Source organism: Fusarium flagelliforme, assembly GCF_020744385.1.
Source record: "Fusarium flagelliforme strain FIESC 12 MPI-CAGE-AA-0113 chromosome Unknown B0J16scaffold_1, whole genome shotgun sequence".
In the NCBI taxonomy this organism is placed as follows: domain Eukaryota; kingdom Fungi; phylum Ascomycota; class Sordariomycetes; order Hypocreales; family Nectriaceae; genus Fusarium; species Fusarium flagelliforme.
In genome coordinates, this window is record NW_025763503.1 from 2,154,734 (window position 1) to 2,173,932 (window position 19,199).

General features: G+C 48.9%; 6 protein-coding genes across 6 annotated transcripts; 2 read left to right on the forward strand and 4 right to left on the reverse strand.

Moving 5' to 3' along the window:
* Positions 1-190: 190 nt before the first annotated feature.
* B0J16DRAFT_377502 (uncharacterized protein) lies at positions 191-2,087 on the reverse strand (the record flags this gene model as incomplete). The annotated part of the gene is made up of 10 exons (XM_046130847.1): positions 191-264; positions 315-476; positions 537-664; positions 712-823; positions 872-1,098; positions 1,149-1,223; positions 1,278-1,348; positions 1,398-1,471; positions 1,518-1,594; positions 1,651-2,087. The coding sequence occupies 10 exons, from the start codon at positions 2,085-2,087 to the stop codon at positions 191-193; spliced, it is 1,437 nt and encodes a 478-aa protein (XP_045988683.1).
* A 2,507-nt stretch (positions 2,088-4,594) lies between these two features.
* Positions 4,595-5,004, reverse strand: B0J16DRAFT_313376 (HMG box-containing protein; the record flags this gene model as incomplete). Its single annotated transcript, XM_046125123.1, has 3 exons — positions 4,595-4,624; positions 4,678-4,895; positions 4,947-5,004. The coding sequence occupies 3 exons, from the start codon at positions 5,002-5,004 to the stop codon at positions 4,595-4,597; spliced, it is 306 nt and encodes a 101-aa protein (XP_045988684.1).
* Positions 5,005-8,026: 3,022 nt separating this feature from the next.
* B0J16DRAFT_11934 (uncharacterized protein) lies at positions 8,027-9,225 on the reverse strand. Its single transcript, XM_046121590.1, has one exon. The coding sequence runs from the start codon at positions 8,844-8,846 to the stop codon at positions 8,217-8,219; it is 630 nt and encodes a 209-aa protein (XP_045988685.1). The 5' UTR covers positions 8,847-9,225; the 3' UTR covers positions 8,027-8,216.
* On the reverse strand, positions 9,226-10,626 carry B0J16DRAFT_11939 (centromere protein H (CENP-H)-domain-containing protein). The gene is made up of 3 exons (XM_046121591.1): positions 10,359-10,626; positions 10,142-10,307; positions 9,226-10,092 (listed from the first exon to the last, which is right to left on the reverse strand). The coding sequence occupies exons 1-3, from the start codon at positions 10,516-10,518 to the stop codon at positions 9,717-9,719; spliced, it is 702 nt and encodes a 233-aa protein (XP_045988686.1). The 5' UTR covers positions 10,519-10,626; the 3' UTR covers positions 9,226-9,716.
* Positions 10,627-10,891: 265 nt separating this feature from the next.
* Positions 10,892-15,202, forward strand: B0J16DRAFT_257909 (autophagy-related protein 11-domain-containing protein; the record flags this gene model as incomplete). Its single annotated transcript, XM_046123160.1, has 3 exons — positions 10,892-10,959; positions 11,011-11,122; positions 11,168-15,202. 3 exons carry the CDS (start codon positions 10,892-10,894, stop codon positions 15,200-15,202), a joined length of 4,215 nt encoding a protein of 1,404 aa, XP_045988687.1.
* Positions 15,203-16,369: 1,167 nt separating this feature from the next.
* Positions 16,370-19,015, forward strand: B0J16DRAFT_327319 (uncharacterized protein). Its single transcript, XM_046126085.1, has 2 exons — positions 16,370-16,470; positions 16,606-19,015. The coding sequence occupies exon 2, from the start codon at positions 16,784-16,786 to the stop codon at positions 18,635-18,637; it is 1,854 nt and encodes a 617-aa protein (XP_045988688.1). The 5' UTR covers positions 16,370-16,470; positions 16,606-16,783; the 3' UTR covers positions 18,638-19,015.
* Positions 19,016-19,199: the final 184 nt, after the last annotated feature.

A 19,199-nucleotide genomic window follows, 5' to 3' on the forward strand; every position in this document is an offset into this window, starting at 1 on the left:
TACAATAAATTGAAAATCGTTATTCATGAATCGTCAAACCGTTATTTCTCTCATGGGACGCCGTCGCTGGAAAAGCATGAACCAAATACAAAGGGCTATAGAAATTGCAATAGGGGAGGCGTCGAATTCACATGGACGCGGGGTCACGTTAGTTTTAGTCCGGGTAGAGAAGAGAGACTACCGTTCCATCTCAGGTCGTTGTGTCTGTCGTTGTGCTATCGTCCGTAAACGAAGGGGCGAACAGGTCTTTAAAACGTTTGGCCGCTGTGTATGTGTAAGTCTCTGCACAGTTCATAACAGAATTGACAACTCACCTTCTTCGCTAACAAAACGAATTTCGAATGCTCCGGAACGGTTAATACGTTGGTTTTGCTGTCGATATTCCTGACAAAAGACATAGAGGTGAATGTCGGCAAGGCGAACTCTGGTTTTGCTCACTCTCTTAATCCATCTTGGCGAAGCCGATTGATGTGTAACTGTTGACACTTGTCAGTCATCCATTGGGAGCGGCTACAGACAACTTAGTTCTGACTTACTGAAAGCTGTCCAGACAGGACACTGTCGTAGGTCTCCTTCCCAAACTGCAGCATGTAGTCTGAGACCTTTGGTGACAAAGTCCTCATAGACGATAAGTGAATGCATAAAACCGTCGTCCGTAATTCGTCTAATGAGATCAGTATAAGTAGAGAAAGCATCGGGTCTGGTGCTTACGCTTGGAATAACTTGCGTTCACCCCAAAGACTGAGGTCTTCATTTGCAAGTTGAATGGTGAGACTGTCACGAATCTTGAATGATAGAAAGCAACAGTATACCAAAACCATTTCTAAACACATTAGCTACATGATACAGCATATGTGCTCTTTAGCCTTACCTTCCCATGTCAAGAAACAAAGGTTGGCCCACCTCTTGGTGCATTGCTCGCTCGCACTCCATCGCCAGAACTGAAGACAACTTCCGTTGCGTTTGACACAAAGCTCATGCGCTCCGAGCAGGGAGAACCAGGGATTACCCATGTGGAAAGTTCGCAAGAGAAAATAAGGACATTTGTCCCGTGCACTTTCATACGCTACCAGAGTTATTTGGCGTTCGTTAAAGGAGCTATTTCTGTCAACCTAAGCCAGCACCTATCATGTACATTTTGAGCTTACCGCATGAACAGGATTCTTGCATCACTGGGCATCTGGATATGGCTCCAAGGGACAAGCGGCCCCCATGCTTTAGACCTATAAACAGATGAGAATGTATGGACAGTTGGATGCTGTGCAAAAAAAGCTTACGGCTGTTGATGTTTGAGTTCAGTTCGAGATGGTAGAGGCAGAGAGAAAATCTTCTCAGACCAGTGTATATCCTGTTTATTTCGTGAGAAGTTGTTCCTGAACAGTGTTGGCTTGACCTACTGCCATAGTGCTCGAGTCTTCGTCCAACACCGAGTCGAGTTGAGCGGTGGAGTTTAGACGGGTAGGAGGAGGGGCTGTTGTTCGTTAGCTCTGCATGGAGGCTGGAGCTGGTGTTCTCACGAATGTTCCGAGCTTCCCTGAGTTCCATCAACTGAACCCGGGTGCTTTCCATTGTATTGAAATCGAAGCTCATTGATCTGAATAATGGTAAGTTGCAACTTCTACAAGCAGCGTTGGAACATTATGGGCCAACCTTGTTAGTAACTCTCGTAACAGAGTCAAGAAACGATTGTAAAGAATAAATCGTTGCGGTAGCGAGAGACCCCCTGCTTCGTTGGTCATGGAATGATACATCTTTCGCCAACGGTTCTCTCTAGTAAGAGTCCTATCTTCATAAAACGTGGTGATATCCCGCAGCGATCTCGACAGACAAGGAAGGAGGATTTCGAGATAGTCGAGTACGATGGGAACACGCGAGAAATGGACCTTGCAGTACTCGGGTAGTTCACGAAGTAATTGGCCCGAGGCTCTGATTTCATCAATGATCATCATGAGATGAGTATGATTGCCATCGGGTAAGACATTGTGAAGTCCAAGTAGTTGAGATGCAACAAGGTCCGCCCTTTCTGCCTCCAAGCAGCAACCCTGGAGCAGATGAAGCTCCAGTTGATCGCCCAGAACCATCTCCATCATGACAGGTTGAAGGTGTACAAGGGTGGGCGTCCCTATCTCATCACATAACGAGATGGACCACGATTGGTCTTGCTATGCTTTAATTTCTGCCTTTTCCCTTGCAGCACATTGATGATAGTCGTGTCAGTACAAGTGATCGATCGAGGCAACGTATACGGTGAAGGAATCGGAGTGATAGATAGTGGGGTAGTTTACGAATTAATGGTATGAAGAGAAGTGTAGATAACTGACGGTGATGGTCAATTGTGATATCGCGAACCGGATGAGAAACCAAGAATAGATTCAAGACTCGAGAAGAGATCCCTGGTTAATAATGGAAGAAGAGGGGACGACGGGTATGCAGGCCGTCAACAACGTGTGATCCGATCCGGGCAATTGTTCAACACCATCCAGAGGTGCACCCGCACCAGTCCAGCCATACACACGACCTTCCCTGACGTGGTTGGTGCACGGTTCTCACTCTGGACCATGAGTGAGCCCATCAGGTCGATGCACGTAATGTCCGAGGCACTCATCCTGTCGTCGCTTCAGCTAAGGCAAGGCCTCAAGTCCGGGGTCTTGAACCACCTCATGGTCAGATGCCGCTCGCATTCTACATAAGTCTGCGGCATCGACACTGTCAACTTGGGTTTCATCGAGACAATTGCACCAACGAGAGGAGATGATTGTCTTAGCGAGTGAGGCATTGGGTGTGTGCCCGTCAACTCGAGATTTGCGCTCCAGCCTGAGCCAACTTCTCAGGCGATGCCACGATAGCAAGCGTGCTTCGACATGACGCCAGGCCAATGCATGAGGAGATTGGGGGGAAGCAATTGAACTGAATTAGGATAGGAATGGGTGGGCACTCGCACCAGTCAAGATGACCATTCCCAGAGGAGAGCAGATGTGCTATTCTGTCCAGTAGCAGTCGAGATGCGACGTGTTGCTACGACGGCGACCCTTGACATGCATCCGCGGGATGTGGACTTTGTGTGGAGAAAAGCTGATGATACTGGGGATCGAGAAGGTGAAGAAGCAGCCTCGAAACAACGTTCGTGCTGGGGTATCGCATGTCCGTCCTCGTCTTGGTCTGGCCCAAGTCAGCATCCATACTGAGCATGGCCTCGTGCTCGCCCAATGTTATTTGTACTCCACTTCAACAGCCGTGGGGGATCCTGGTGATGAGGCTCAGCCAGCTAAGATAGGACAGGACGTTATTGATGCCCCGAATACAGAGTAATTTGCACGATGTTGTACATACTCTTATTCGCGAGCTGTTCGTACGCGTGTAAGTATGAAACCCTCAAACGGGATCATTGTCCTCTGGTTTTCTTGTAAGCGTGAGCATTGCGACTTGCTCTTCTGACTTTGTGCAATATTGATCAACAAAGAATTGGTACCTATGACTGATAGAAAAGCACGGTGATCTGCAGAGATGGTTGAGAGTAAAGCAATGGGAGACATTCATATTGGGCTGGCCTCCCCTCCTTCCCTACCTGATGATTATCAACCAAGCCTGGTCTCGGCATGGATGCAAGAACGACAAGAGATACTACATCTTGTCTATTCCAGATTGATAGGAGTTTAACTCATTGATACACTAAACTAATTGTGCAATTTTCTTTTTCCTTCCCGAGAGAAAGAGAGAATAGTACGATCATGAGAGGTGGTCAACAATTATTAACACGAGTTCTGGTTCCTTATCAATCAACCCCTTGGGCTCCATCACTTCTTTGGTAGCCACACCGCCACTCAACTAGCGAGAACATGCGCCACAGCAGCCTTACCCAAACTTTCGTCATTGAAAGCTTGAGCTTCCAACTGGACCCTGGTGAATCAGAGCTGCGAATCCGCGACCTTGATAGAAGATGCAGATGACAGATATAATAATAAATGTTAATTCATCGATCTGACTACAGCTCCTAAATCCTGTATAGCCAGGAGAGCTACGACAATTGTCCTGTTGTGAAATTGCTGGATACTTGGGATTGAGGGGGATTGATTGGGTGGGCTGATTTGCTGGGAGCAATTACGTCGATTCATCTTAGCCATGCTTATGGCTGAGTTCTTGTCTAACGGGCAGCATGGTCACAAGAGCTTGCCCGTTGGTCGAGGTAGAATCGGGCAAGTCAACAAGGACACGCGATCTCTTCTTCAAATTCGTATGATATACTTCATTATTTGGACTAGAGCTCCATAGTTGTACAAGCATTCATCTCCTCGTCCCATGATCCCAGAGTTCAGAATCTGGCTCTCATAGTCAAGGACACTCGAAATAGAAGCTAGAAGCTCAATTGATCATCATCTAGATCATAATAAACATGTTGAACGACCTTGACCCTTTGATAATCCCTAATAAAAAACAAGGCACTCTTCCTGTGCCATAATACAACACCGCCCAGACCGAAATACAAAGAAGACTTCGTAACCGGAATCTGCAGCACGACACTGGCGTGCTGGGTTTAATCCGATTCAGTGTTCATCTTCTGCGAGCGACGCTTGGGTTTGACATCGGAAGCTCCATCCTAAGAAGACTCTTCCTCCTCCTGGTCGGCCTTGACATGCTGTTAGTATCCGGATGCTCAAACAATTCTCCATGTAAACTTACGTTGTAAGCCTGCTTCTCGTCCTCGTATCGCTTCTTGTCGGCAGCAGCCTTGGCCTCATAAGGGGCACGCTGCTTCTCGTTGAGAGCCTTCCATCGCTCACCGAGGAGCTTACCGACCTGGCCGAAAGAGATACCAGGGTTCTCCTCACGGACGTTCTCACGCTGCTCGTTGGCGAAGAACATGTAGGCGGAAAGACCACGCTTGGGGGCGTTGGGGTCTGTTGCGGTCAGCGACGTGCAGGCCGAGTGGAAGATGGTTCAGGACTTACCCTTCTTGGCGCGCTTGGTCACCTTGGTACCACGCTTACCGGCAGCAGCCTTAGGCATCTTGAATGTGTTCTGTGGATGAGTGTAAGCAACTGAATACTGATAGAGCGTGTAATTGCAAAAGCGTCAAAGGCTTTGGAAAGCGAGATTGCAGGGTGAAATGCGATGCTGGTGACGATGGAGGGGTAGCTCAAGCTAGCTTGGAGCTGGATTGGGAGCAGTGTGAAAGAGTGCAGTGGCGAGGCGCAAAAGCGATTGCACCTTCCAACGCGTCGAAATGCGCGTAAATTAAGAGGGAAAAGGTGCTTGGAGGGTTTGCGCGTACCTGAGGGATAGATCTGGGGGAAATAGATTTGTGGTGTTGATGTAGTCTGCAATGCGCTTCTGTTAGTCAAAGTGTTAAGCTGTTGCGCAACCAGCGATGGGTGATGATGATGGGCTAGAAACACGATGCAGCTTGAACTTGCGACAAAGTTTTATCGTGATCGATAATTAAATACAGATCAATAAGAAAAACAATTTGACGCAAGAGCAGGCGCAGAGCTTGAACTTCAAAAGAATAAAATGTTGCGGTGCGTGGTTCGTAAAGTATAGGATGGGACGGTACTCACCACGAAGACGTGTCGAAGCGTGTTGAGTGTAGAGACGATTTTGGGTGGGAGAATTGTATGGGAGAAAAGAGAGTGAGAGAGAATGTATGGGGAGGGCCAAGGCAGCCTTTTTACTATGGGGGAGTGATTGTGCGTGGGGAGGGAACGCGGCCTGCCCAGCTACCACACTTAGACTGTTATGCAATGGGCTGGGCTGGGCTGGTAGGCTGGGCTGGGTGAGCTTGCTCTTGGTGCCCCCCTTCCCTTCCCTTTTTCCTTTACCCTCGAAGAAAATTGGGTGCGGTACGCATTACTGTGCGGTGCGGGTGCGGTGCGGTGCTTGGAGCTTTGCACTAGTACTGTCGCAGCAGACTTGAGTCTGAGGTGTATCCGTACCTGTACCGCACCTGCCTTGGGCCATTTTCTGCCTCTGGGCCTGCTACTAGGGGAGACGACCAGGACTCCGTCCAAGCCCCGTCATCCAAGCTCCTCAGGAGCACCTGCCTCTGACCACTCACCAGCTTGTAAGCGAGTGGTCCTGTTGCTATTGTTGTATGGTACTGTACGGGTACAAGCCGTACGCAGCCCGCCGCGCCGAGGTACAGTACAAAGGTCTTGTACCGCATCTCAGTCGTCATAATTCGCACAGTATACTTGTCTCTCTAGGAGGCAGTCGCAAGCCCCTCTGCCTTTGATTACGGTTCCTCTTACTCTGATCACTCCTACTCTGCGCTGCTCTGACTCTCTCTTTCCATTCTGCGCCGTGCTGTGCTGCGCTACTTGTCCCGTCATCCGTCGTTCCTGCCCAGTCAACTGGCTCAATTCGCGTTACTGAGTGATACCGTAACTTTCTGACCTTTGGTTCTTCCCTGCCCTTCTCTATACTGTATCTGTCTGGTGCCGAGTTCAAATTTGACGTTTCTTTTTGGCTTCACATCGTCTCCTCTTTCTACTGTACATACCTAGTCCCCTCCTGTCCATGTCCATGCCCATCCACCTCCACCTCCACCTCCCTGAGGCCGCTATGCTTCATCAATCAATCTCGGACTTGAAGTCGCGCTCACCATTGCACTCCGCTACTGACACCCTCCTCCCTGCTCCTGCTTCTGCTCTTTCTCTTGCTCGCACCATTATGTCTCTTTCCTAACTATGTTACTTGTGCCACACCATTCGTTGTCAACTCCGTACAACACCAACGCTTCTATGTTGGTAGGTACCTACTGAATGTGAATAGCGACCAAGCATAACAATTCATCAGAAGAGTCTTCTAGAAGGACTACCTATATGACGCATACTGGTTTTTCAACTGATATGCTGTGTATGTACAGTGGCTCTGTTTCTTTGCTTCTCACCTGGTGCTTGTGGGTGTTGGGTTTCGTTCATGTAATCTCGAGCTTTCGTGAGAGATGATTCGCTGAACTGGTAACTAGCACTTCCCCATTTGCTACAAACTTGCCACAATTCGACGAACGAACTTATATGTTTGCAAAACTACAATTACTAGAGAAATCGGAGCTCTCGGATCTCTATAAGATACACTGTAGCTCAGCTGGAAGCTAACCATCGTGCTATGCTAAAGTACGTCTGCCCAGTTCAAAGTTTGCCTGGTCTAGCATCCATATCCAACATCACAAGTTTCAACGACGAGTACAAATTATAGTAGGAAACCCCATGGATCCGGTCATTGCTCCACAGGCATTGACTGAGTGAGAGCACCAGCGACCAGGCAACCGAATGCAATGACCCGTTTCCGGGTTCGTCTCTAATTAATTATGTTCATAACTCGTTCGTTGTCCGGCCTGGGGAGTGATTGTCCTTCGAAACCCCAGCGCTAACTATCCTGCCTGTGCCTAAGACAATCTCGGGCGGTGTTTTACTTCACTATCCCCCACCCCTGCCATACAAACTCCGATGAGACGACCGCTTCGCGCATACTGATGCACCATTTAAGTGCACATCACACTCAGTTCGGCACAACCTTGAGACAATGGTATCACTTGCGCTACTCCGACGGCTGAGAATGACATTGGAACAGCAAACCCGCTCGCTCAGTATGGTTGCCAGGCGACCCTCTTGCTCTGAATGCTTTTCCCAACGGCTTTTCAGTCTATTCATTTTACTTTTGGTCACTGGGGGCTTCTTGATCAACGTCAGGTCTTCTATCAGTTCTAGACCACTTTTTATTGTTAACTGGAGTAATAATGTGCGGCGGAGTGCAGTACTTCAACCGTGCGTGATCATCAAGTACTGTCATACGAAAAATTGCATGTACAGGTACTTGCTGATGCTTAACCCCTCGCATTCATCCCTTTGTCCCTCTCTTTGTTGCCCTCCTGCTTCGAACGTAAGGAGACAATATTCCGATGCTCTCCTTCCTATCCCGCCTCTCAATTTCTCTACTACTGTAGCAATCTAGCACATGTCTGGTATGCACCAGTTGAGATCTGACTACGAGGTAATACTGTACTGTACTGTCCGCCTTTTAGTGTATAGATTGATCGTTTGAGTCTAGGCCCGGGCAAAGTTACCGTCGCCTCCCATCATGCTGCTCACTCAGAGAGCGTGCAAGGGCACGCTGAGGTCCTAGCTTCAACAGAGGCAAGACTGGTGCTGTGCACACCCGTGTCCTACCATGATGCTTCCTCAACTGTCATTAGCTGGGCAAAAGATTGGTATCATTGATCATAGGTGCATCATTAGTGATCGGTGCTGATACCATACATTATTAACAATCCGAATGCCTCTGCTCAAACCGTACCAAGCAGAAATATGACAGGGCAAAGCAAGCGAAAGTTGCAATGACGCGAGAGAAAGGTACCTAGTGACGCATACTCCATTTGCGGACATGGCGGGTACCACGAGTCGCGCGTGGAAGCCAAGTTGGTGTAAACGGGTTACGGGGACATGGTTAACAGCGCCTAGCAGCAGCAGAGAGACCAGACAGGGCAGGCAAGCAAAAGCGCCCGGCGAAGGCGGCTTTGCCGAGTATGTCTGGTCGCGCCGGACCAAAACAAGGTGCAAAGACAAGCCGTAAGTGGCTCTTGAGAAAGGTACCAGTAGAGACTTGCAGCGGGTACGCGACACACCTGTCTTTGGGTGGTCATGTAGTCCTCCTGGCACCTGATACTGTGCTGTACCTCGACGCCGAGCCAACGCTGGGCTCACGCCAAAGCTCAGAACAGGGAGCTGAGCAGTCCCCCGCCCAAGCCAATTCTCTCTGTTCCTCTCCACTCGCTCTTCTTGCTCATTCTTCTCATTTTCCTGCCACCCGATTCTCATTTTGCTTGATGCTTTTTGATTTACTAATCTCATTTGGGTGTTTCTGTGCTTTTTCTGACGCAAATCGTGGGACTCACATTTGCCTTGAATAAGGTACCTCAATCCATGTTCGATTAAAGTAGCCGTACCATACCTTTGTTCTTTCGAATAATTGCTTCTTTAAAGATGCAACAAATCGCCCTTTCATTTGGGAGAAGGGTAGAGTTATTTTATGTTTGCTCTTACGGAATATTCTCATTCGATGCAAGGTTTATGGTTTCCAGGTCACTGCCCAATACGAGACCATAAGCAATAGTCAAAAGAACCTGCCCTTTTTTAAAACGTGTCGATCTGATCCCGAATAAGGCACATTCAGGGAAGGCATGAAAATGATCTCTGCAGCTGATTAGGTATGCTCCATTCTCTACGAATATCACCTCTTCTTTTCCATCCCAAGTTGCCAAGAGATATCACGTGGATATGCCGACTGATGGTCATAGCTCCATACGTCTACTAAACCCTATCGGGATGCTCTTGAGGCATGAGATCATGAGCTTCGGTTGCTGGCGAATTGTTGGAGCTGTGACGAGGATGAAAGTTAAGAGTGAAGCTGGAGACCCGGCACCTGCATGCTGTTCCAGGGACAGCCGCGATGGCGCATCGCTAGTTGCAAGACCTGACTGACGAGCATTGGGAGTCTTCCTTGTTTTCTTTTCACCAAAGCACCCAGTGTCTCCACGACGGGAGATCTTGCAAGCGCCGTCCTGGTCAATGAGGGTACGTATCCCTCCCGACGGGACGGGACGGGATTTGACCTTCGTGCCGTGTGGTTGGATCGTCAACAAGGAACTGGTCGTCTCATGGGAAGACACGAGTAGTTGGTAAGTCCAGTGCTTTGGAACAAGATCCAGTTGCCAGGCGGTATCATTCTTCAGTCTCAGGATCGAGTACAGCATCCCGCAGCTCATCGTCTTGAACCCAGTCGACGCCACTACCAACAATTATACCTCCAGCCACACCTTTCATGACCCGCCATCTCTGCTTGCTCGCCTTGATATCAGCCTCCAACCTCTCCTGCTCCTCCATCATCTTTGAATTGCTGGGATTGACTCTCTTCTTGAGCTTTGCTTGGTCTGCTAACTCAAACAGCTCAGCTGCCAAAGTGACGTTGTGCCGAGATTTCCGCAGCGTGTCACTCTGAGCGGTTGTCAACGCCTTCCATACCGTGTTCGTCTGAGAGGCTTGCGTCGCGACTGATATGGATGCATCATCTCTGCGTTCGATGTATGGCAGAAGCACACTGGTGAGTATGTGAGTTAAGGATTACTCCACCGGAATGAAGAACATACCGCTCGATGGGAGCTGTTTCTGCGTTGCTGTGAACAGCTTTGAGTATAGGATTGGCTGTCACAACGGCTTCAGTCACGTCGTTTCTGAGAATATATTGTGCTCTTGTCTCCAGTAGTTCTGATTGTGCCTTTTGTGTTTCTTCCTCGGTAAACGACGTAGCGTTATCTTATGACAGTCAACAAACATGTAGCAAAATTGCCACGAAGGGAAACAAACCTGACTGTTGAGATTGTTGAGCATTTATAACGGCAATTTCCAGTCGAAGTTCTTGTAATCGGTCATAGAGTGCGAGAATCTTCTCTTCATCTTCTGATATAGGCAAATGAGACATTTCGTCGTAGCCATTCATCATGGGAGCATCGCCTATGTCCTCCATTGTGATATGGAGTTGAGTGTCAAATAATTCTGTTTGCTAGACTTCTCTTTTGAGCTGCCTTGACCTTCAGACGCGTTGTGACTTTCGTGACGGTACCTAGGTATGCTTGTGGCGTCGATTGTGGCGTCGATTGTGTGGCGCTCAATGAATGAAAAAGTGTCTGTCACAAGGCACCAGTCACGCTAACACCAGGCTCTCATGTCCAAACAGTAATCTGTGGACCCTTCGTCACGCGAAGAGATAACTATAGACCGGTCATTCAACATCATTTCGACATCTTAGTCTTGGTTGTCATAATCATACATGTACTGAAGTCACCCTTCTCTTGTAGGTCGCAAATCGCGGCATTGTTTTCCACAGGAGATGTCTCGAGATGGCTCTCCAGGTGTTGATAGCCCATACGGGCCTGCGGCTGGAAGTCGATACCGCACAGTTCTCCATGTAAGCCTTACCAGCACCACGTTGATGCCATGATAGCTAACTCGGGTGCAGCCTCGATGATCTCAAAACTTGGGTTTCCAAGAAAACCTCCATCCCACCACAACATATTGTCGCCTTGACCCCTCATGGGCGAACCGTAAAGTTGACGAACTTACATACAGAGGTTTGTTATCCATCCCGGCACACAACGTCGCTAATTGTATCTTAGAAAGAAATCTTTGTCTACGATATACGACTAAGCTCTCCAGGCAATGCAAACCTCATCAGTCCAGTGCCGTCGCCGAAGCGGTACACCATTCCAAATGCGCCGAATACGATCGACGATGTGCAGTCAATAGTGTCATGGCAAGAACTATACAAGGAGCGCCGAAACTGGGCAATGCATCTTGTGGAAGACTGCGGGCAGATGAACTCGACCACGTTGGCACGATACAGCGAAGTAGATGTTATTATCAAGTGTCTTGACGCTGCTGTTGCGAACCTCGAAATCAGCATCAAACAAATCGAGCCCAAGTACAACGACCTCAAGAAATGGGTAACACCCGCACTGGAAGAGCATGGGAACCTCGTCGAAAAATGGGAACAGTATCTAGATCTCGCCAAGAACACACTAGTATCGCCTTCCATGGTCAAATTCATGACTAGACGGGACGTCAAGAAGCCGAAGCCGACACTAGAGGATCTCATCGAACTTGACACAGCAAAGAAGGCGGGAAAACTGGCGCCAACTGCCCATCGAAGATTCAGTGATAAGGCGAATCAGCTCAGCAACACGGCGGCCCAGATGTATCAGAGTTTGGAGTCGCTAATCGCTGATTTCGAGAAACTAATGAGCCGTTCCGCCCTCAGCCATAGCACAGACTCGGCGCAGCTCCTTGAGGACATTGAAGCAGTAGTGAAACAAATGGATTCCGACTATCGAGCAGCACTAGCATACGGTAACACGCAACGAGATGTGGCACAAGCGTCTAAGACGGCTTCAGTGCATACCGAGCATCTGGTACCGACATTAAAGAAGCGAGTGAAAGAGATGGAAGAGTTGCTACGTTACGGAACGGATGCGCGCAACTCCATTGCCTCTGAGTCAGCCAAGTTCATGCGCTACGTTACAGATATAACGTCCCTACACAGCAACGTCAAAGGCCAGATCAACGTATTGAACCAATCTGAGGACGACATGACGACGTTCGATTACCTCCGTCTCATTCACCAACTTCCCTATATGTATGCAGCTTTTGTCGCAGAAGCAGTCCGACGCCGTCAATGGGTTGATAAAGTCAAGACGGACTCTTCTACTCTCGCAAACGAAATGGCTTTGTTCCAGGACGAGGAATCCAAGCGGCGGCGCAAGTGGCAGAAGATGATTGGCAGCATGTACGGCCCAGATTTAGACACGAATGTCATAGGTTTAGAAGTCAACCTGCTCGGAGAAGACACACCTTGGCCAGCCCTAACCAAAGAAGACTTGACGGATTTCATCCAAATACTGCAAGAGCAGCCCGTTGACCAGAGTATCTTGGACGATATAGTAAAGCTTGTACAGGAGCTTGATAACCCAACAAAGCAGCAATCCAAACGACTAAAGGCTTTCAAAAACGGGAGCATACATGAGGCTGCGCTCGGCAGGAGTGGACTTATGATCCGAGGGGATGACGATCTGCTGCAATCTCTACAAGATGATAAGGGCAAATTGGAGAATAAACTCAAGACAGCCGAAAGCCGAGTTCGTCGTTTGGAAGACTTACTTCATCGACAGAGTCAGGCTAACCGTCCTGGAAATCTCTTTCAACCTCAAGGCACCCAGCAACGCGAGAGGGGGAATTCCGGGTCATCTGTTAGATCGAGTCGATTTGACGATCGCAGACGATCTTCCGAGGGTATCGACCCTTTGATGCGACGTATCACTCAGCTTGAAAACGAGCTACGAGAGGAGAAACAGCGATCTACCCAACTACAGCAAGAACTCACGACACAGTCGAATGATCATGAGAACGTCAAAGGTCAGCACGAAGACTTGAAGGCCCAGCATGAAGATTTGAAAGGTCAGATGACGGAAATTAACACTACCAAACAAGATCTTCTCGAAAACATGGAGGCCCTTGAGCGCGAGTTTGTCGAAGAGCGCAAAAATCTAGAGATTGAGATCAAAACACTCAGAGCTCGTTTGGAAGATACTGAAGACGAAATCGAGCAGTTCGACGAATCAAGACAGCACGAAAAGGCGGGATTGGTTGTAAGGGTAGAAGAGTTGGAAACCGAGCTGGAACAAGTTAACAAGCAGCGACAAGACGACGCACTTAAAGCACAGGGCCAAATTGATTTCCTACGCAAAGAAACCAGAATTCAAAGGGAGCAACAAGATGCCCTCGAGCAACAAGTGCAGTCTGCACAGGAAGAGGCTCAGAGTATATCGAAAAAGTTGGGTATTGCCGAGGAGGCTCTGGACGACCATTGGCAAGCTTTGACGAAGCTCTTCACTGAGCTTTCTCCGGACGCTTCAATTCCAGACAATTTTGTAGACATGTCAGACTTACTGCTTACGCAAGCCGGGACTTTGATTGAGAAATCTCGAAGCTCAGAAGCAGATATTGATTTGCTAAAAACCCAGGTCGAACACTTTACCTCAACCATTTCAGAGCTTCGAGAACAGCTTTCCAGGAAGGATACTAAGATCTCCGAAGATGAAATGGCCACAATTCATCTCCGCGAAAACTTGGCTGGGGAGCAAGCCAAGGTTTCCGCCCTCGAACAAGAGCTCGCCAACGGTAGAGAGCAGCTCACAGAATTGTGCGCTAAGCTCAGCGATGGCGAAACTGGCCCCCAAGCTCTGCAGACAAGATTAGAGGACGAGGAGAAGAAGGTTATGACTTTGACCGAAGAGGTAGCTTCCAAGCAATCTCAAGTCGGCAGTCTAGAGGAAGAGCTCCGAATGTTCCAGGAGAAGGTCGAATCACTCCAAGGCAAGATAACACACATGACCAGCCACTATGAGCATCGAGACGAGAAAACGAAGGATCTCACACAGCGTCTTTACTCTCAGAACGACCGCATGTGTCGATTACTAGAGCGAGTGGGATTTGCTGTCACCAGAAAGGACGGAGAGATGACCGTTACCAAGATCCCACGCTCGGAGAGAAATGCTCAAAACCCCAACGACTCTTCCGATCCCAGCTCGTCTGTCCGAAAGTCCGGAACCCTTAGCCGTGTATTGGGTGATAGTGCTGATCTAGAGCTGCTCTACTGGCTTAACAACTCGGATGCACAGGCCGAGGACGAGAAATACGAAGCATTCATGAACAACCTGGGCAAATTCGACGTTGAACTATTCTCAGAAACTGTTTACCGCCGAATCAAGGAAGTGGAACACATGGCTCGCAAATGGCAGAAGGAAGCCCGGTCTTATAGGGAGAAGGCACATATCTTGCAGAAGGACTCGCATGAGAAGATTGCTTTCAAGCATTTCAAGGAAGGAGATCTGGCCTTGTTCCTCCCGACTCGCAACCAGCAAGCCGGCGCATGGGCTGCTTTCAACGTCGGTTTCCCGCATTATTTCCTTCGCGAACAGGATGCCCACCGTTTACGCCATCGAGAATGGCTTGTTGCGCGTATTTCACGAATTCAAGAACGAGTCGTCGACCTTTCCAAGAGCCTCCAACAGAGCAGCGAGACGGAGTCGATCAACGAAGAGGAGAATGACAATCCATTCCAGCTTTCAGATGGTTTACGTTGGTATCTGATCGATGCTTTGGAGGACAAACCTGGCGCGCCCTCAACCCCTGGAATGGGCAAGTCAACTGTCGCGGCTAATACCGTGGAGGCAACAGCCAACATTCATACTCATACTGCGGGTGGAAAGGGTAAGAGCCGGGAAAGCGTTACTAGCATTGAAGGTATTAACAAGACTTTGTCCAAGAGTCTTGAGAGTAGGCGTAGTAGTACCAACTCCAAAAAGGCCCTGCCGTTTCAAATCGGAGGCACCGCTTTGTTGAAGAACAGTGCTTTGGCCAGTGAAACCAATTCACTCCGAGCGCATCCCGCCGACACGCCCTCCGGCACAAGTCCAACGCAGGGAGGACTTCTTGCGGCATCCAACGCCGGACTGGCACAGAAAGGGGTCCCCGAAGGACAGAAGAACGAGCAGGCAGATAGCCCAGCCAGGCGACCTTCGGACGAGTCGTCAACTCAAGGCGCTGGTGCCAGAGCGGACGAGGTACGAAACGTTGACGCCCTTTTTGGACCGTGATGATGGGTTGCTGATGCTCTATTAGCAGCCCCAGAATACCGTGCAAAGAGAGGATTCAGCCGGAAGTCCAACCAAGAGATCGATTGTGTGGGATTCGCTGTGGAGTGTCGACTATAACTACGAGAGTGGGGGCAGAAAGTAGCCTGGTGGTTGGCGGTTTACCTATTTTGATAGATTCTCTTCCCTACACCTAAGCAATAGTTTCGCCTTGTGGAGCGGTGAGTTTTCTTATGTTTGGCGCATCGGTGGTGTCTACGAAATTGGGGAATAGATTTAAGGAGTGTATTGGTTGATTCATGGCGGTTAAGAAATGGGAAACTGAAGGATTGCAGGTTAAAGAGGAGTAACATTGGGTCAAGATTTCAGTTTACGCGATAACTTTCAATGTTACAGTCTTGGAGTCACATAGATTTCATGAAGGAGTTCAACGCTTTCGAATATTTAGCTATATTATCTAGCACTTGCATGGCGTTCAGTTATCATGTCCACTCATAAAGCTTGATCAAATCATCGTCGCAAACAAAATGGATTTGCTTCACGAACAACGCTCAATCAAACGGTGTGAAGAGCATGTCCAAGGAGAGGAACGAAGAAGTCTTGGCTCATGCAAAGCAAATCCTCATCATCATCTATCTACTTAATTTGGGCATGAAGTCAGAAGGCCCTGGTGTTTTCCACAGTATCAATTGAGTTGGATCCAAACGTTGACGATACATAGTACCGACATGCATTTAGCCAAGAGCCTGCATAAGCGTTTCGTGAGATTTAATTACCATCTAAACTCCTCTAACGATACAAAGCAATTTATTAATCCACTATACCAGAACCATCTTACGCGGATGCAACGGAAACAATTCTAAACATTCACCCAATATGCAGCTCCCGGGTAGTTTTTACGCCCCTCAAGTGCATTCCCACCACGATGACGGTGGTCAGCCCGCCCCAAGATTCGGGGGCCCAGTAGCCAAAATGCCCCTGAAGCTCCCTCCGAAGGCCCTGAACCTTGGGCGGGGGATGCGGCAGGCGGCAGGCGGGCTGACTCGAAAAGACGCCAATAAACGGGGCCTCTTCCCTTCCTCACCTGCCAAAATGGGGTTGAATTTTGTAAGAGTGGGGAACCTCCGGCCTCGCTTTCTTCCAGAAAACCCGTCATCTCAAGGTTGAATCCCCGTGTTTCCCCCGGCCGTTACGTTTTGCCAAAAAGTTCCATGGGTGGATGTTTCTCCATAATCTACTATGTACCTCACACAGGCCAGTACAGACTAAAGGTAGACTTTACCATTTCTCGATTTCTGTTACATACTCGTTCCTCGTGCGTTCTTTTGACTTCTCACCCGATTGCCATGTCGAACTGCTCCACGGACTTGTACACCATCAACGAGAGCTAATCCTCTGTCAACAAGTAAAAAAAGCCTCGATCGCATATCGAATTCAATATCGAGATATGCTCCTAAGCACCGCCCTGCTGTGATCGTTTGACCTGTCCGACACGAGATTCCTCACTGTCTCTCTTGCGCTCTCCATATACTCGATCGATTCCGAGTCCTCCGAACCGGCCGTTAGACCGACCACCACTGAAAAATGCCCGAGAAACCCTCGGTTGTGTCATACGCCGCTGGCGCTTCTCTCGCTGCTGCTGCGCTGATCTATGTATTCGCGCCGAACTTTTCTATCGACCACGACGCTACGAGTTCTAAGAAAAAATCGATTGTTGGGCTAAGAAACCAGGCCAATGACTGCTTCATCAACTCGGTTCTGCAGGCTCTCGCCGGTCTAGGAGAGCTGAGGATATACCTAATTCGCGAGACGCATCGCCGCCGTATTGAGGACCCTGCCGTATATGCCAGTCTTGTCCAACCAGAAGGCAAAGAGATCGCGCAATGGAAGCTCCAGGGTCTACAAGAAGGACTCGTCACACAAGGACTAAAAGAAATGCTGGACGCGCTTAATGAGCGCCCCATCTACAGGAAGTCCATCTCGCCGTTCCAGTTTGTCAAGGTTTTGGAGGCGGCTTTCAAGCAAAGGATCAGCCGTCAACAGCAGGACGCGCAAGAATTTCTCCAAATAGTTGCTGAGCGACTCAAGGACGAGTATCACTGTGGCCAGCGAGCAAGACTACACGCGCGAAGACGTGGCCTATTCCCCACCACTGTCTCTACCGACACCGTTAAGCCAGGCGAAGATCAAGACAATGGTAAGGACAGCGACGAATCTTCACAAGAGCAACAATCTGATACGAACGGCGATAACAACTCCGCTATCGAGCCCTCCGAGGAAACCGAGATACCCCATATCAACGGCCAACTGCCTATGGAGATCGAGGAGGGCTTCCCAATGGAAGGAAAATACGAGTCCCGTCTCGAGTGCCAAACATGCCGTTATAAGACCAAACCTCGAGAGGAAACTTTCTGTACTATCACACTGGCCGTGCCCCAGGTTTCAAGCACGACTCTCAATGCATGCTTCGATGGGATCTTTAAAACCGAGTATATCGATGACTTTAAGTGTGAAATGTGCCGATTGCTACAGACAAAGGCAGACCTAGAAGCTGAGATGGCCAAGTCGACCTCGGACAGCTTCAAGGCGCAAGCTCAGGAGAACATCGACAAGCTCCAGTTTGCCATAGACACAGACCCTGAGAACCCCCCGGAAGATATTGAACTTGGAGATATCCGCTATGCGCCCAAGAGAAAGATCGCAAAGACAACTCGAATGTCCATATTCCCCAAGATCCTGGCCATTCACCTGTCTCGCTCTATATACGATGTACAAATGACACAGAAGAACTCTGCCAAGGTGCTCTTCCCCGAGCAACTGCCCCTAGGCGGTTTGATGGATCAAAAGAGATACAAGTTGCTCGGTATGGTAACCCACCGTGGTGGACATAACAGTGGCCACTACGAAGCATTTAGACGACAGAATGTTGCTGCGCCCTTCTCCAACCCCAACACTTTCCAGCCTTCAGAAGCATTTAGCAAGACACCGACCCCTATAGGAACACCCGTGATGGGCGGCGGGCCAACACACAGCCCAGCGATCTCCACCCCCGACCTCCTCTCTGGTAATTCATCGACGCCTTCTCTAGATTCATTGCCAGTCCCACCTAGGAGTGTTCCTGAAGATCTACGTGGCTCGACGAGTTTGCCAGCAATGGGCAAGCCTAAGGACCCGGAAACCAGCAGCCTCCGCTCTGTGGCAGCTTCGACCAAATCTGCCCTCTCTAAGCTCGCATCGCCCAAGCAGACTAACAGTAGTTCATCACCGCCTAAACTCGTGCCATCGAATGTATCGAAGCGATCAAAAAAGCGCAAGTCAGCATTAGACAAGTGGTGGCGCGTCAACGACGAGAAAGTGAAAGAGGCCAAGACAAGTGAAGTCCTGGGTATGCAGAGGGAGGTCTATCTACTGTTCTACGAGCTCGATAAGGATGCTTAAAAGTCTCAACCAATCCGTGAAAGTGGTGGATTATGTGCAATGCTGGGATCTGCAGAGTCTATTACGCTTGGCATACGTTCTCGGAGGAGATGATTCTGTTTTATTCTCACTTGTCTATTTGCATAGGGTTGGCGTTTCGAGTAACACAGATGTATGGGCTTCAATACTTTCAGATTTCATCGTCTTCTTCCATACAATCGTTGGAGAATTTCCAGAGCTTGGATGATCAGCAGAGAGAAAGAGTTGCTGGAGTATGATAAATCACGTTTGGCATACGACATGGAATCTTTGGAGAAAAAGCGAGTGTAAAAATAACATGTTTGTTGAATGAATACATCCATGAAACTGTACTCTCCTGAACAGCTACCTAGTCCGCGGTATCTTGCTAGATTATTGTTCTAATCTAGCCGGCAAGTCATCTAGACAACGTCACAAATACCAGTCGTATATGGCCATTCGAAGTTGAAACATCTTCATTGCCAAATCTTTGACACACCTTGCATGGCCTACATATACAGCTGCAATAGTATGTGTTTTGTTGCAGCTATTAAATTACGCCCCA